The 15636-nt window shown below is 43.5% G+C and overlaps 1 protein-coding gene across 1 annotated transcript in view; it reads left to right on the forward strand.

Moving 5' to 3' along the window:
• The window catches only part of HS3ST2 (heparan sulfate-glucosamine 3-sulfotransferase 2), an 87418-nt gene extending 73004 nt beyond the window's left edge, over positions 1-14414 (forward strand). Inside the window, exon 2 of the mRNA XM_008052940.1 lies at positions 13035-14414. Coding sequence (XP_008051131.1) covers positions 13035-13653 — 619 coding nt within the window. The 3' untranslated portion in view covers positions 13654-14414. The remainder of the gene's footprint in view (positions 1-13034) is intronic.
• Positions 14415-15636: the final 1222 nt, after the last annotated feature.

A 15636-nucleotide genomic window follows, 5' to 3' on the forward strand; every position in this document is an offset into this window, starting at 1 on the left:
TTAGCCGCAATACCTGCAGTTGGATCACCTCCCACTAGGGGGCACTGTAATGCCGCAGGAAGTGGGGCAGGCCTGTGGAACTCATCCCTGCAAAACCATTAATACCCCTAGGGACGCTGGAGTGTGAGGTTGTAAAGCTTGGTGTTAAAAAATAAAATAAAATAAACTCACTGCCTCATGCAATCATTGGCTGGAGAGTTTGCAGATGCCTGGGAAGCAGTCAGAACGGGTGGGGACTGACGGGTCCTTAGAGTAACTTAGTAACTTGGGGAACAGATGGTGTAGGGAACAGCGCAGGTGGGGAACACAAGCGGTGAAGGAGAAGGTGTTCAGACCAGGGATCCTGGCGTCTGATGGCCGCGGGGTTAACCAACCCATTCTCAGCCTAGTGTTGGTCCGTGAAGAACACTTGGTGTGCTTGGTAGCAGGACACTGAGGATGCTCCATTCTAATGGATTCCCTATTCTCTGTGGAACGCCATGTGAGCTCATTTGCTGAGAGTGGCAGGAAAAGAAAGGGTTTGGTCATCTGCAGAGAGTGGGAAAGGTCTGAAATAATCATTGTGCAGATCGGGAGGGCCAGTAGGCCAGAGGCACATGGAACTGCGCTGTGCGCTCAAGGCCTCCTGTGAGTTGGCCATCAGCTGCCTGGAGTGAACTCCACCTGCAGTTTCAGGTTTCTCTGGTGCTGTGCGAATATATAGACCAAGGGCAGTCAGAAGCTCCCGGCTGTCAGTGTTGTTCAGGAAGCTTCTTGTACAGGTCCCTGGTCTTTGAGGGCCTCCTGCATGTCCTTAGGAATGATATGTCACTCTGCCTGGACATGGGGGCTTCAAAATTTCTATATGGGGGGAGAAGTAGGAGTGGCTTGTCTTGAGATTGCTACACACCCTGTTTCATGGAGTGTGTTCACTCTGATTGACTATAGGGGGCGAAAGATTTCCTTTGTCATCACTTGGCTCTATCACTGCTCCTACATACCATCTTGTTTCCTGGATGCTGAAGTCCCTGGGAGAACGTCCCACAAGAGCAAGCTGGCTCAGAATGAGTGCTAGAGGAAATAAGGCCTCTCTGGAGAAAGGCTCCCCACAGCCCTGACCACGAGTGAGGAGAGCTGTGACAGGCCCTGATCTGGCTGGGACAGATGTCAGAAGAAAGTGAGAGGGCACCCATTGGATTTGGTTATAGAGTAGATGTGGGTGTTGCTGGGGCAACTGGTGGATGGTGGGGCCATTAATTGAGACCTGGGGAAATAAGTGGTACATCAAGGAAAAATAACTAAGATGTGTATGGAGAAGGACTGGTCAGAGGAGTGAACAGGAAAGCAAGAGAGTGTGTTCCAAAGGCCAAGAAAAAGCAAGTCTCAACAGGCAGGGAGTGGGCCAATACCTCATATGCTGCAGACAGGTGGAACAAGACCAGGACCACAGAGGTGGAGTTGGCGTGTAGAGGTGTGGTCGGAGAGAACGACTTCAGAGGGTGATGGGGCGGGAGGAGGTGTGTCAAGTTGAGGATGAGGTGAGGAAGTGGAGACATGAGCTTTATTTCAAGAATGCTGGCTGGGGGGAATAAAGGAGACATATAGGACAGTCGCAGGAGAGGATGAAGGGATGAAAATGAAAAGACCAAACCATGAACTAAAGCAGGAAAAACAAGTAGAGAAAGAGGATTCCACTGTTGGATGGTCACAGTGCTTTATGGTTTATTCTGGTCTCTCACATATTTACCCAGCTTAGACCTCACAGCAGCCAAGTGGAGCCACCATTATCATCATTCACACATAGCAGGTGAGAAAACTAGCATGAAATTCACGTGACCAGGAAATAGAAAAGCTGAGTCTCAAATCTAGGTTTTCTGAACTCAAACCATTCACAATTCCTCGCCCAACACCAATTAGTTAATTTCATTTAATGCAATAAGCATTCATTGAATATGTAATTTGTGCCAGTATTGCAGGGGTGCCTTAAGATCTTGCTACTCAATGTGTGGTCTTGGGACCAAGCAGTAAGCCTCACTGCAGAGCCTGCCAGAAATGCAGTCTCAGGCCCCCTCCCTAGACCTATTGAATCAGAATCTGCATTTCAACAAGACCCCCAGGCTATTCAAATGTACCTTATAGTGTGAAAGGCGCTGGCTTAAGGGACCCACTCCCAGGAAAAAGGGAGGGTAGGGAAAGAAGCTAAACCCAGACCAGGATAGCAGAGATATCCCTGAGTTACTGCCCGATGGTGTCCCCATGGTCAGCCACAGATGGGGCCTGAGAAATTGAGGTCCAGTTGCCTGGAAACTTATCAAAGCTGTACACGCAGCAGCAGACAACATTCCTTCAACACCCACGATCACCCTTCCTCCTTTCTGAACAAGCTTCTTGAGAAAGGAGCTATACATTCTCACCTTCCATATCCTTGCTTTCCGCCCACACCTCAGCCACTCCAGACAAGTTTCCTCCCCCTCACTCCACAATAGAGGCTTTCTTCTTCCTAAATAATTTCAATGGAGACTTTTTAAAATAGCTTTCCGTTAGCTAGGTTTTTAAATGACAAAGAATACATGCTCATGGCAAAGAGAAAAAAAAAATCCAATGAGTGCAGAAAGCTAAAGGTGAAAATTAAGTCCCATTCTACACTATAATCCATACGAGAGCCCCCAAGGTTATTCTCCGAAGATAATCACTGTTAACTATGTATCGTGCATTCTTTTAGAAGGGGTTTTATACATATACACTCAGCACATGTGTGTATATTTTGTATGTAAATAGGGACACGTTAAACTTACTGTTCTGCAGCTTACTTCTTTCCTTTAATAATACATCTTGGACTTCTTCCATGTCAATATTTATAGATCTGCCTTATTTCAGAACAAACACATCATAATCTATTGTATGGTCTCACTGTAGTTTATTTAACCAGCCTCTTACAAATGGACATGTGAGTTGTTTCTGGTCTTTTTTTTATTACAGTGTTTCAGTAGTTGGGTTAATGCTAGCTACTATAAAAAACACACCCCAAGAAAGCTTATTTCTTCCTCAAACAATAGTACAAGGAGGTTGTTTCCTGGTCATTAAGTGTTCTTCCATGCCCCTTCTACCTTTTATACCTACCATGGGTGCTCTTCACTCAGCTAGTGGAGCAGAAAAGATAGACAAGATAATACGCCTACTTTGTCACCACTTTGGCCTAGAGGTAGCACACTGCACTTCTGCTCATGTTCCTATCAAAAACCAGCCATGGTTGGATGCAAGGGATACTAGGAAATGTAGTCCTTGGCTGACAGCTGCCCTCTAGGAACATGTATCTTTGGGGACTCCTTCCCCATCTCTGTACATATGCAGAAGTAAACACATGAATCTTTACAGACTTGTGCAAATACATTTCCAGGAGTGAAATTGCCAGGTTAAGAGTATATACACTTTACATTTCGATAGATAATAGAGAATAGCCTTCCTAAACTGCATCAATTTACATACCTACCAGTATTAAGAGTGTGTTGCTTCTGCACACTCTTGCCAACAATAACTGTTACAATTTTTAAAAATATTTTTCTAACCTTATAGGTAAATAATATTATCGCATTATGGCTTTAATTTGCATTTCTTTAATTTTAGAGATATTGGTATCGTTCATATGTTTATTTTCTATTCATAATTCTTTTTCTATTAACTCTTTTCTCATGCTTGTGATCCTGTCTTCTGCTGGCTGGTTCTCTTACTGATTTGCAAGAAGACTGAAAAAAATATATAATATAAATACATATATTTAAATATATGAAATCAGTTCTTTGTGTTTGTACATTATATGCTGCAGATATTTTTCTACTTAGTCATTTTCCTTGTATTTTATTTATGGTATTTTTCCATTCCAGAGACTTACATTTTTTTACAGTCTAACTTTTCAATCTTTTCCCTCATGATTTTTGTCTCATGCCTCGAAAGGCTGTCCTCGTGCCAACATTCATTTTTATATTCTCACGTTTTCTTCTAGTGCGAGAGTCACTCTTAAATCCAGATTCTGCAAATTGACTGTGTTGCTTTGGTGATTTACTTTAGTTCTCTGTGTCCTAGTTTCCTCAGTTCAAAAATGGCAATAATGTAAGTGCCTACTTTATAGGGTTATTGTGAAGATTGAGTGAGATGATTCATACCCAGAGCTTAGAACAGCATCTGGCACCCAGTTGCTGCACAGTGAATGTCAGCTATTATCTTGTCCAGGGCACCAGTGGCCACATGTTTGGCTAATGTCTACCGTGTGCCCATTTCTTATGGTTAGCAAGTGACAAGACTCAAACTCAGGTTTTTTTGATTCCCAATCCTATTCTTACATCCAGCCATTGAAGTAGCCCTCTCTCTTCTAAATGAATATATCACACAAAGAGGGTCCCTTTGGAGTCTCTACCTGTCATATTCATGACAAATTCCTCAATGCACAAGGGATGGATAAAAGAATAGGCTTTCCTGGGGACACATGCAAGTGAAGGTCACAACAAAAGAGACAGAAGGACAGGGTTTGTCTTAACACCACATTGAGGGGCCTGCCAGGGTCTGGACCAACGGTGGGTTGATGCCTTAGGGAAGGGACTCTGTCCATCAACTACTCTTCTTACAGGACAGGGCCGAGAGCAGCCTTGTTGGTTGGGAAGTAAACAACTGGTTGATTGGATTTAGGTGCCAGCTGTTTACAGGAGTTATCTGGGAAAGCCATCTCCCCAGCACCAGGGGACCTTGAGGACCTTGAGGGCTATGGGAAACTGGGTTCAGGCATAGCCCTTCCTGCCAGCGGGAGGAAACTACCAGTTCTATGGGGAACTGAGTTCAGATGCAGCTCTCTACACTAGAGTTATGAGTCAAGGCGTTCCTGTACACTTCAAGTAGTCTCAGTTCCACCAAAAACACCCTTGCAGACTTACTTTTCCTTAGGACATTGGAATAGAATACTGGAGACCTGTGTGATGATAATGTGTATAAATAGCCCCATGTTCTGTGCACACTAGAGGAAGGCATTAGACTTGACTTTGAGGCCCATCTTTCTTCCTGTGACCCACCTGACTTCCTGTGTTTACATTTTGCTTACTTGTTTCCAGCTGCTAACAAGCAGCTGAACTTTTCTGTCACCTGCAACTCCTCTTAAGCTTTCACATCCTTCCTTTTTTATGCAGCTCTGCAATACTTACTGAAAGAACAGACTGGCCCCTCTAGTCCTAGTTGGTCCATAAAGCTGTTAACTCCTTGAGGAAAGAGACTACACCTCACTTATCTTTGTATCCCTGGCTTATAGTAGGTGCTCAATAAATGTTTACCTCATGAATCAATGCACGAAGGCATACCAGGCACAGGACTAGGCAAAGTTCTATATATAGCAGTGTAACAGTCATGATTTATGTCTTCAGGGACCTGGCACTCTAGGGGGATGATAGATAATGTGTCAAAAATGGGTTATGTCTACAGTGGGTACCATAGAATCACAAGGGTTTGAAAACATCTGACTCCTCCAGAAAGGGGGAAATAGTAAGGACACAGTCAAGGAAGGTTCATGGTGGAGGTGATGATGAGATGAGAGATGAAATTTTGCCAGACAGGTTAAAGAGGGCTTCATGAAAAGGGGACATCTCACAGATCCTTTAGTATGATAGATACAACTTTTGGAGGAGTACAGACTTGACTTTGAAAGCCCAGGAGTGGCCATGGGCAGAAAGAGCCACTGGAATCCCAGTAAAGACTTTATCTTGTGAGCAATGAGGAATGGTTGCTGGAGTTTAAGCTGGGACTTAATGTTTTGCTCCTGGGTCACGTAAGTGTAAGGATTTGGGCCTGTAGACTTGGAAGAAAGTGGTCCCAAGATACCAGAGAGGACTCATGTCTATGCTCAAGCAGACCAGGATAAACGGCCACAGGTGCTGTGCCTGCCACTCGGCTCAGCACATGGGGGGTTAGCAGGTTTAATTTTAAGAACCTATTTCTTGCAATAAGGCCTTTTCCCTCATCTTCCGCTCCTAATTATCCCTCCAGAGACTGCAATGATTTTCAAGGAGCCTGGTTGCCCAGTTAGGAGCTAATAAATCACCACAGCCCCCCAGGCAGCCAGGCCTTCCAGAACACATACAAAGAGTGTACAAATTTAGCAGAAAACGAAATCTTCCAGAGAATCCTATTGGTAATCATCAGCGGTGTGCCAGCTCTGTAAGTTTCTGATGATGACCCGATATCAGGCTCCCACGGTGCTGACACATGCACCGGCTGTCCCTTTTACGAACCATGGGGCCAACGAAGCTGTCTCTGCTCTACTGGGTGGTCCACTGAGGGTCAGAAATATACTTTCCAGGGAGCCTCAGGATGACAAAAGAGTATTTGTATTTTTCTTTTTTTTTTTTTCAGAAGGGGCTGCAGGAAATCCAATTTTCCCTGAGGGTGACAGGGTTTGAACTTTCACAGCATTGGAAAGAGGGACACATCTTCGCTAGGACAAACAGCATCATTCTGCTTCATTGTTCCCAGATTAAGCCTAGACTTTATTTTTTTTAACCCTTCCACAAGTATTCTCTGAACCCCTACTTTCTGTGCTGGCTCTTGTCTAGATATAGTGGATACAGCAGAACGAGATAGACAACAACACTCAAGATTGGAAATTATAGCATATAGGGAGGTGAGGTGGGGGTGGCAGGGACAGTAAATATACAAATAAATATATACTATAGATTATATATTCTATATGTATAACATTATATATATTATTAACTTATATACTATATATAAAATTATAGATGATATATGGCTATATATAATATAAAAATATATACTTATATGTCATCTATATATAATATGTTAGGTATGAGTGTGATCGTGTTACTTATGAGAATACATTTTATTAAGACTGTATTTCCCAAGCTTCTCTGATCATAAGAACCATGGGGGGAGCTTATTTAAAATATAGATTCATGGACTGCACCCCAATCCCATTGAAACTGGATTGCACAAAAGAGGGACCTGGGACTTTTTCTCTAAGAGGCACCCAGTTGATACTTGTGAGCAACCGTATTAAAGGACATGGCTAAAGGAAGGTGCAGTCTATAACAATGATTCTTAGCACTGGTGGCCCCTGAAATCATCTGGGAAACTTTAAAATTGCAGGTACTTGGGTCCCCTGCCCAGAGTTTCTGATGTAACTCATCTGGCAGGGGACCAAGCCCCTCAAGTGGTCCTGGCATGCAACTTGATTTCACCACCTTCTCTCCACCAGGCACACGGCAGAGCCTTGGGCTAGGGATGGTGTACAGGTGGCCAAACAGAAACAACATGAGATGTGTCCCTTGAAATCTCATTTTACCTTCCTACATGTGGAGGTTTGAGTGGAAGCAAAGTTTAGACTCCCCTCAGTCTGTGATCCAGAGTCCCTGGGAACAAAATGAAATCTTGAAAACAACAAAAAAGCTCCCTCCAGCACCATCTACTCTAGGTACAAATGCTAAAGAAGGGCTGAGCTTTGCAACTTCTGACAGCTTCTGAGGGCTCAAGGGCCACTTCTCTATAGGTACCTACCTCTGACACTGGATCTTTGATCCATTTATTAAACACCTATGGTATGCCAGGTAGTATGCTAGGAAGGCAAAATGAACAACAAACACAGCCAAGTTGCTAGCGATCTGTTGGTATAAATAGGTACATAGCTATTATTCCCACACCATGGGATGAGGGTGCTATCCTCATAGGTGGATACATAAGGTATCATGAGATCACAAGGGTTGACAGACATGACTTTTGGGTGAGACTTGGAAATATGAGTAGGCAATCACCAGGGCAAGACCAACAAGAAAGATGGTCCAAAGTCTTAAAAATAAATGAATAAATAAAACACTCAGCAAGTGCAAAACACATATAAAGGAGCAGGCATGAGTTTCAGAGTGGGTTTTGTGTTCAGCATGGTATGATCATCAGGTTTCCGAGAAGTGGCAAGTGATTAATTCTAAAAAGGTAGGCAGTGACCTTGCATACCAAACCAAGAGATATGGGCTTTATTCAAAAGAATCCTTGGTGGCTGACATAATTGAATTTGCTGTACAAAGTTTAGAATCCATGATTGGATTCCCTGGTGGACACAGAATGCAGAATGGCTTCAAAAGGAGACAAGAGGTCAGAGATAACTATTGTCTGAGGAAGAGTTGACAAGAGCCTGCAGCTGTGTTAGAGGACTGGGGGTGGGATGGGAAGACTTCAGAAAGTTGGAGGAGGTAACACAGTAGATGTGAAGAAGAGTTGAGCATGATTCTGAAGTGTTTCTGCTTTCATGGTGATTTTTAGGGAGAAAAATGGTGAGACAGTTGTTGAATTGAGGTATCCAGTCCATAGACAGCTGGGCCCCCCAGTTAAGAATATAGGAAAGATTTACGTTGGAGCTGCAATTACAGATTTATGAATTAACATCTCTCAGGTGATGGTCAAAGGCTGGGGAAGGAATGAGGTCATTCGTGATCACACAGAATCAGAGAAGTAGGAGATAGACCACTGGGAAGATCCAGACTGGCTTGGAAAGAGTTGGGAATTTGCCAAGGGTATGAGGGCTTCAAAACACAACTGGATTAGACAGGTTGTTGGCTTCATTTGCACCTCAAAAACACTGGTGAAGACCTTTCTTATGCCACAGATTGTGGTAGATTCTGTAGATATAACTGCAAAAAAGATATGCCCTGCTCTGCCTTCACGGATTCCATAATCAAGTGTAGTGAGCATTACTTCCAAAGAAAAGAAGAAGAAGAAACAAGACTGTAGAAGATTGGTGACAATTTTTGGGTTGCAAGCAACAGGAGCCAACTTTAATTTATGTAAGAAGTAATAATTTACCCAAAGGATATATAATAACTCACAGAATCCAGAGGAAAGTGGAAAAACCAGGTCTCAGAAAGGGTAAGAACAAAGATAGCTTTGGTAATGGGAACTGATGGGGAATATCTTCCAGGTTCCTATGTCTAATTGGAAGAGCATCATTTCAGTCTTTATGACACATTTTTAGTCTTTATAACACAATTTATACTTAATGGACCACCTTAGGTCATGCACCCACCCCTTGACCCACTATGATTTTGTCCAAAGCAAGCATGGCGGTTCCTCAAAGAAACATCTGGGGGCTTTTACCAGATGTAGGGAATATTGTTGCTGAGTAAGTTCAAATAACAGATGGAAAGAAAGACTAGTGAGTGTTAGCTTATTCTTTCAGTAATTTTTGCAAAGCTATATAGAAAAGAATGGAGGCAGAAGCTTAAGCTGGTCACAGGGTGAGAGAAAAGTTCAGCTGTTCATTAGCAGCTGGAAACAAGTAAGCAAAATTTAAACAATGACATAAGGAAGAAACACAGGCCTCAAGGCCAAGTCTAATGCCCTCCCCCAATGTGCACAGAGCATACAGGTGTGTAAACAGTCCCCTTGCTCATTATCATCAACATGACTCCAGTTCTCTATTCTAATTATCTAAGGAGATAAATATGCAAGGGTGATTTGGGGTGGGATATAGAAAATTTGAAGTACAGAGGGGCCCTTTGACTTGCAATATGATTACAGTGATGTTGTTTACAGTCTGGTTCTTACATCTACCTTAGTATGTGTCATTTGGTTTTGCAACTGATGTGCCAATTAGGAATTAGAAGGATGAAGCTTCATTTTAGTGCACAGACAGGGAAATGATGTGATACTCTGGAAATCACTTGATTTGGGTTAAACTGATAACAAGAAGATGTTCCAAACTGAAAACAAGAAGATGTTCCAAACTGATAAGAAGATGTTCACTGATGCTCCTGGAAAAAGTTTATAGCTCCATAGTCAAATACACACCGAAAACGCATCCCCAATGCTCTTGGCTATTCTGCAGTGTATTGAAGGACATTGCAAAGAAACCTGTTGAATGGCTTTTCCAGTCAACTTGTGTTGGGGAAGATCTTTATATCAGTAACCCCCATAGAGTTTGGGAAGTCCTTAAGCAGATTTTAAAGTATTATTTATGTAATCTTGTCTACTCTTGTCATAAAGGCCAACACCTGATTACAGCATGTGCCAAGATCATTATATATAATAATATAGACAGGTTTCTAAGAAAACCCAGCCAAAGAATTCTCTTAAAGTGCCCTCGTGATTGTTTACTCATAATTATTTCTTATTTAAAAAATATTGGCCTACCTGTACTGGATCCACATAGATCTTGGCCCTGGAAACAATATATCAATGTATCAGTCTAGTGGTATGATGAATTTAAAGGTTCAACAGGCTAATGAACAGATCTGCAGGGAAGGCAATAGGGGAAGGGATGAAGCACAGGTGAGCAAGTGAGCCCCTTCTTACCTTGTTCTCCGAGACTAGAAGGGGAACTCAGGTTGGGTGCAAATAACATTTTAAGATGGAGGAGAGGAAGATTGAGGGAGTTGAGATGTGACAGTTTGTACCCTTCTAGCATTGTGGGAGCCTAGTGTTGGGATGGAGTACTAAGGATGAGTGACAGAATTAGAGTCCGAGCTTATGGTGAGAATTGGGATCATTTACTGTGAAGAATAATAGAGTGGGTATGTAAAGACAAACAAGATTATTAAGCAGTGCTGAGGGTTCAACTAAAGCTAGAATTAATATATATGCTAATATATCTCATATATATAAGTATAAAATATTATATATATATATTCCACATGTAAGGGCCAGCAAATTTCCTCCACAGCTGTTTGGCAACCTAGGGACAGAATCAGAAAGAATGAAAGGTTGGAGTGATGCATTATTAGCGACTGGGAGAGCAATTAGTACAAGAAAATTGATGAGAATGATGATGGCAATGATGGTTATGATGACAATTCTATTGAAATGATTGTTCATTGGTTCCAAGGAAGTTATAGAAGAAAATGAAGCCATAAGGATCCTAGATGAATTTGAAAATAGGCATCATGAGTTTGAGACCATGGTAAAGGTGGAAAGAAACAAGGTTGTAATCTGACAAATTACCACAGACTGGATAGCTTGAAACAACAGAAACTTACTATTTTACAATCCTGAGGCCAGAAGTCTGAAACCAAATTGTCAGCAGGGTTGGCTCCCTCTGGACACTCTGAGGAAGCATCTGCTCTGTGCCTCTCTGCTAGCTTCTGGTGACAATCCTTGGTGTTCTTGGCTTATAGATATCTTGCTTCCCTCTCTGCCTTCAACTTCAGGTCACCTTATATTCTCTGTCTTCCCTCTCCTTTCTTCTCTTATAAGGGCATTCATCATTGGACTTAAGGTCCACTCTAGTCCAGGATGATCCCATCTTCAGGTCCTTAATTATATCTTCAAAGACCCTTTTCCCAAATAAGGTCATATTCAACGGTTCTGGGTGGACATATCTTTTGGAGGGTCAACATTCAACCCACGACATAGTCCCAGGATGAAATTTCTAGGTTAACCATTTCAGAGTTAGGGCAATTTCAACAGCAAGATCCAAAGTATGACCATGAGGAAGAGTCAGTGAAATGAAGAGAAAATGAAAATACTTGGAGTAGCAAAGGTCAAAGAACAATGAGTCCAGGTTATTGGTGGAGATGATGATAGGCTCTAGGAAGCAGAAGACTGGAAAGGGAGGAGTTGATATTCCACAAGAATGCAAGGATGACTGTGTTGGGGGTTGGCAAATCATAGGACAGAGGAAAGGATAATTGGGGAAAGATGTTTCTGCCTTTACATTGAAATGATCTGAGGAACTTTACAAAAGTATACACCCTCAAATATTTTGAATCCATTAGCCTAGGACAGAGTCTGGATATTTTTATTTTTAAAAAAGAAAGAAAAACTTCTCAGGTGGTTCTAATGTGCACCCAGGATTAAGAAAAACTAGTGAGCCGGGCTCGGTGGCTCAGCCTGTAATCCTGCACCTTTGGGAGGCTGAGTTGAGTGGACTTCCTGAGCCCGCGGGTTCGAGACCCGCCTGGACAGCGAGACCTCGTCTCTACAATAAATTAAAAAATCAGCTGGGCGTGGTAGCGCATGCCTGTAATTCCGGCTACTTGGAAGGCTGAGGCGGAAGGATCGCCGGAGCCCAGCAGGTCGAGGCTGCGGTGGCCGGGAGCGGCACTGCACTCCAGTCTGGGCGACAGAGTGAGACTCCAACTCAAAAAAAAAAAAAGAAAGAAAAACTAGTGTATGACCTTCATCAAGAACTAGCGATTGGGAACCAGGGTGCTTCCATCCATCAAAGCCTGAAAGAGACGCACCTGGGGAGGAGACTTCAGTGCCTGCTCCCATCTCCCTTAAAGTCTCAACAAAGAGCCAGGAAATTAAAAAAAAAAAAAAAAATAGAGAGAGAGGGTTGCATTGTCTGGCTTCTGACGGAGGCCCCAACCAGCCTGGAGTTCCATGCTCCTTCAAGCCTACACAAAGGATGTATTTCAGATTTTTTTTAGTCAGATGATGTCAGACCTCTATCTAAAACAGCTTCTATTCCTACAAGACAAGACTTTTGCCCCCTCCCAAAAGATTTTCTTAATATATTTGGAGAATATATTTTTGCCAGAACAATAATCAGTGGCTTACTTTGTATCTTTTGAATATGTAATAAATGCATTAAAAATTTCAAGCAGTGCAAATGATTATACAATAAAAAGTAGTTCTCATTTATTCCTCATCTCCTTGTTCTACATGCACCACAACTTCCCTCTCTAGAAGCAACAGCTTTTACTGGTTCCTTGTGTATCCAACTTGAAATAGACATACTGCATCTCACCCTTTTTCATTTTTACACACTATGTCAGGAATCATTCCATATTGATGCGTACAGAACTACCTATCTCTATTCATTCATTGGCTATTCCACAATTTATTTAACCCATACTGACAGACCTTAGGTTGTTTCCAGTCTTAAGACAAACCTATTAAAGACTTAAAAACAACAACAACAGGGGTTTCTGACCAGGTAAGAGCCTCAAATGAGACAGAGGAGAGGAGGGAAGACACAACAGGTCCCTAGGAAGAGGAAGGTGCTGACACTGAGCTTGAGTCCCGGGCCCCCGGAGGAACCCTGTTTGATGATATGTTGCTTCTGTCTTTAGGAGCCTGATGCCCAGAACTCTCGAGAGCCAGATCACGCTGGAGAAGACACCCAGCTACTTCGTCACTCAAGAAGCCCCTCGACGTATCTTCAACATGTCCCGAGACACCAAGCTGATCGTGGTCGTGCGGAATCCCGTGACCCGGGCCATCTCTGATTACACCCAGACGCTGTCTAAGAAGCCTGACATTCCAACCTTCGAGGGCCTCTCCTTCCGCAACCGCACCCTGGGCCTGGTGGACGTGTCGTGGAACGCCATCCGCATCGGCATGTATGTGCTTCATCTGGAGAGCTGGCTGCAGTACTTTCCGCTGGCTCAGATTCACTTCGTCAGTGGCGAGCGGCTCATCACTGACCCGGCCGGCGAGATGGGGCGGGTCCAGGACTTCCTGGGCATTAAGAGATTCATCACAGACAAGCACTTCTACTTCAATAAGACCAAAGGATTCCCTTGCTTGAAAAAAACAGAATCGAGCCTCCTGCCTCGATGCCTGGGTAAATCAAAAGGGAGAACTCATGTACAGATTGATCCTGAAGTGATAGATCAGCTCCGGGAATTTTATAGACCTTATAATATTAAATTTTATGAAACTGTTGGGCAGGACTTCAGGTGGGAATAAGATGCAAGGGTTCTTCTGATGCAAGGGCTCTTCTGCTCGTCTCTTCCATGAAGTTTGCTCTCAGAGCCTCTGATCTTCCTCCAACACCCTTCTTTCCCATCTTGAGTTCTATCACCTGGAGCCAGGAAGCCCAGCTAAGGCCAAGAGACCAGGGGGTTCCTGACCTTATCTCTCACCACTCTGCCCAGGCAAAGTTGATCTGCTCCAGGCATGTCCAACAATTCCAGAATCGTTCTCCCTTCTGCCCATAAGAGGCCTTGGGGGATTGCTTTAAGAAGAGTGGCTCCTCTAATAATAATAACCTATTATAAGTTGCTGATGATTCTGTTGCCATGAACACAGCAGGCAGTCCCTGTTACAGTCTACTCAGGAGTGGCCTTGTTAGTTCTAAGTGGCATGTACCTTCCCTCTGAGCTTCATTTCCCTGAGATGCCCTGAGTGGTGGGATGGGAGACCATCCTCTGACCTCCTCAGACCTTAGCAACTCATCAAGCAGTTGCAAAGCTGGAAGCACCCTCCTGGCCACTCCGAGATAGACCCTTTGTTGATTAGATAAACCAGTGACTTCAGAGCCTGTAGTCTCAACTGTACCAGAAGGATACTGTCTCTGAAAACCATTTTATGACTCTCCCTGCTCCCTGTGGACAAAAGCACATAATTCTGCTGTTACGGGTACTCTGCTCACGCGAGCTTTCATGTTCAGCATGCGACAGAATCATGCTTGTCCATGTGAAATAAATATGGCTCTCTCGTGTCCTTAATGTTGAACTCTGATCTATAAGCAGTTCTACAGCAGGGTTGAGTCATTCAGCTCCTCCCAGTGCAAGACGATGGCTGGTGCTGGGGGTGGTCTGGAAGGGATGGGGGGATGGGGCAAAGATTACAAGGGGGAGGGGCGAGGGGTAGACACAGGGAAAGAGGTTCTTTCAGGCAGAAGCTAGGGCAGAAAGATCATGTGAGATCTGTGAGACATTCTCTTTCTGCAATATAAGTCTCTGTCAGTTCTTTGCTTAGAAATTTTAGATCAAATGTGCCAAACTGAAGATCCAGGGGCTGATGAGACAATCAGCTATCTTTTTGCTTGGCCAGCATGATATTTTGAAATAACTACCAGCAGTTAAAAACTGGGAGCACTCATATGAAAAATATGGATTTCTAGCTGCTGCTTCTTTTTTTTAATAGAAACTTGGCCGCACTGAGCCTGCACTAAAGAATGGCAACAATTGGCTGCCACCTTTGGATGGAAAACGCCCCAGTTTTCCAACTCCCACCCAGCCTCCCTTGCTGATTAGCATTTTCCTGGTTCCTCTAGGCATTTGAGTTGCCAGTCTTGCCTGGAATGTGGCCATAACCTCAGAATGAAGACCAAGTGCTCCAACATGGCACCTGGGACTACCCCAACTCAGTTTCTGCTCATCTTCTACTTCTCCCTCGTTCTCTGCTCTAACCTTACAGAGGATGTTGCTTTTCTTGATTCCTTCAAGTCTCTGTGCCTTTGCCCATGCCGTTTTCTTTTCCTGGGATGCTTTCCTCTACATGGGGAACCCACGCTCCCAGTAAGTGTTACTTGCTTGGCATTTGTGAAGCCTTTCGCAGCTGGCCTGAGTTACCTGCTCACTCTTCTGTGCTCACTTGTTTGTCCCTGTGAATTCAATTACACTAGATTAAAACTATTTATGTAAATGTCTACTTCCAACATAGACCATGAACCCTTTGAGGGTCAAGTCTGTATCTTGCTAACATTATTTGATGGATGAATGTGTGAGTGGGTATATGGATGTTGGAGGTCTTGAGTCATGGATAAGGATGTCCCAAGGAACTTCATGCTTTCCCATTGTACCCATAGGTGGCCAAGAAGAGTTGCAGGACATCCAGAGGCCTCTTTGCTTTTGTCTGCTCTGTCAAGCACAGTAGAAGGTCCTTCAAGATCAGGTCTGGCTTATAAGGATGGAAGACAAAAGTCTAAGATACTAGTTCTGTGTC

The sequence above is a fragment of the Carlito syrichta genome, unplaced genomic scaffold (genome assembly GCF_000164805.1).
Source record: "Carlito syrichta isolate Samal-C Ts95f unplaced genomic scaffold, Tarsius_syrichta-2.0.1 Scaffold287699, whole genome shotgun sequence".
NCBI lineage: Eukaryota > Metazoa > Chordata > Mammalia > Primates > Tarsiidae > Carlito > Carlito syrichta.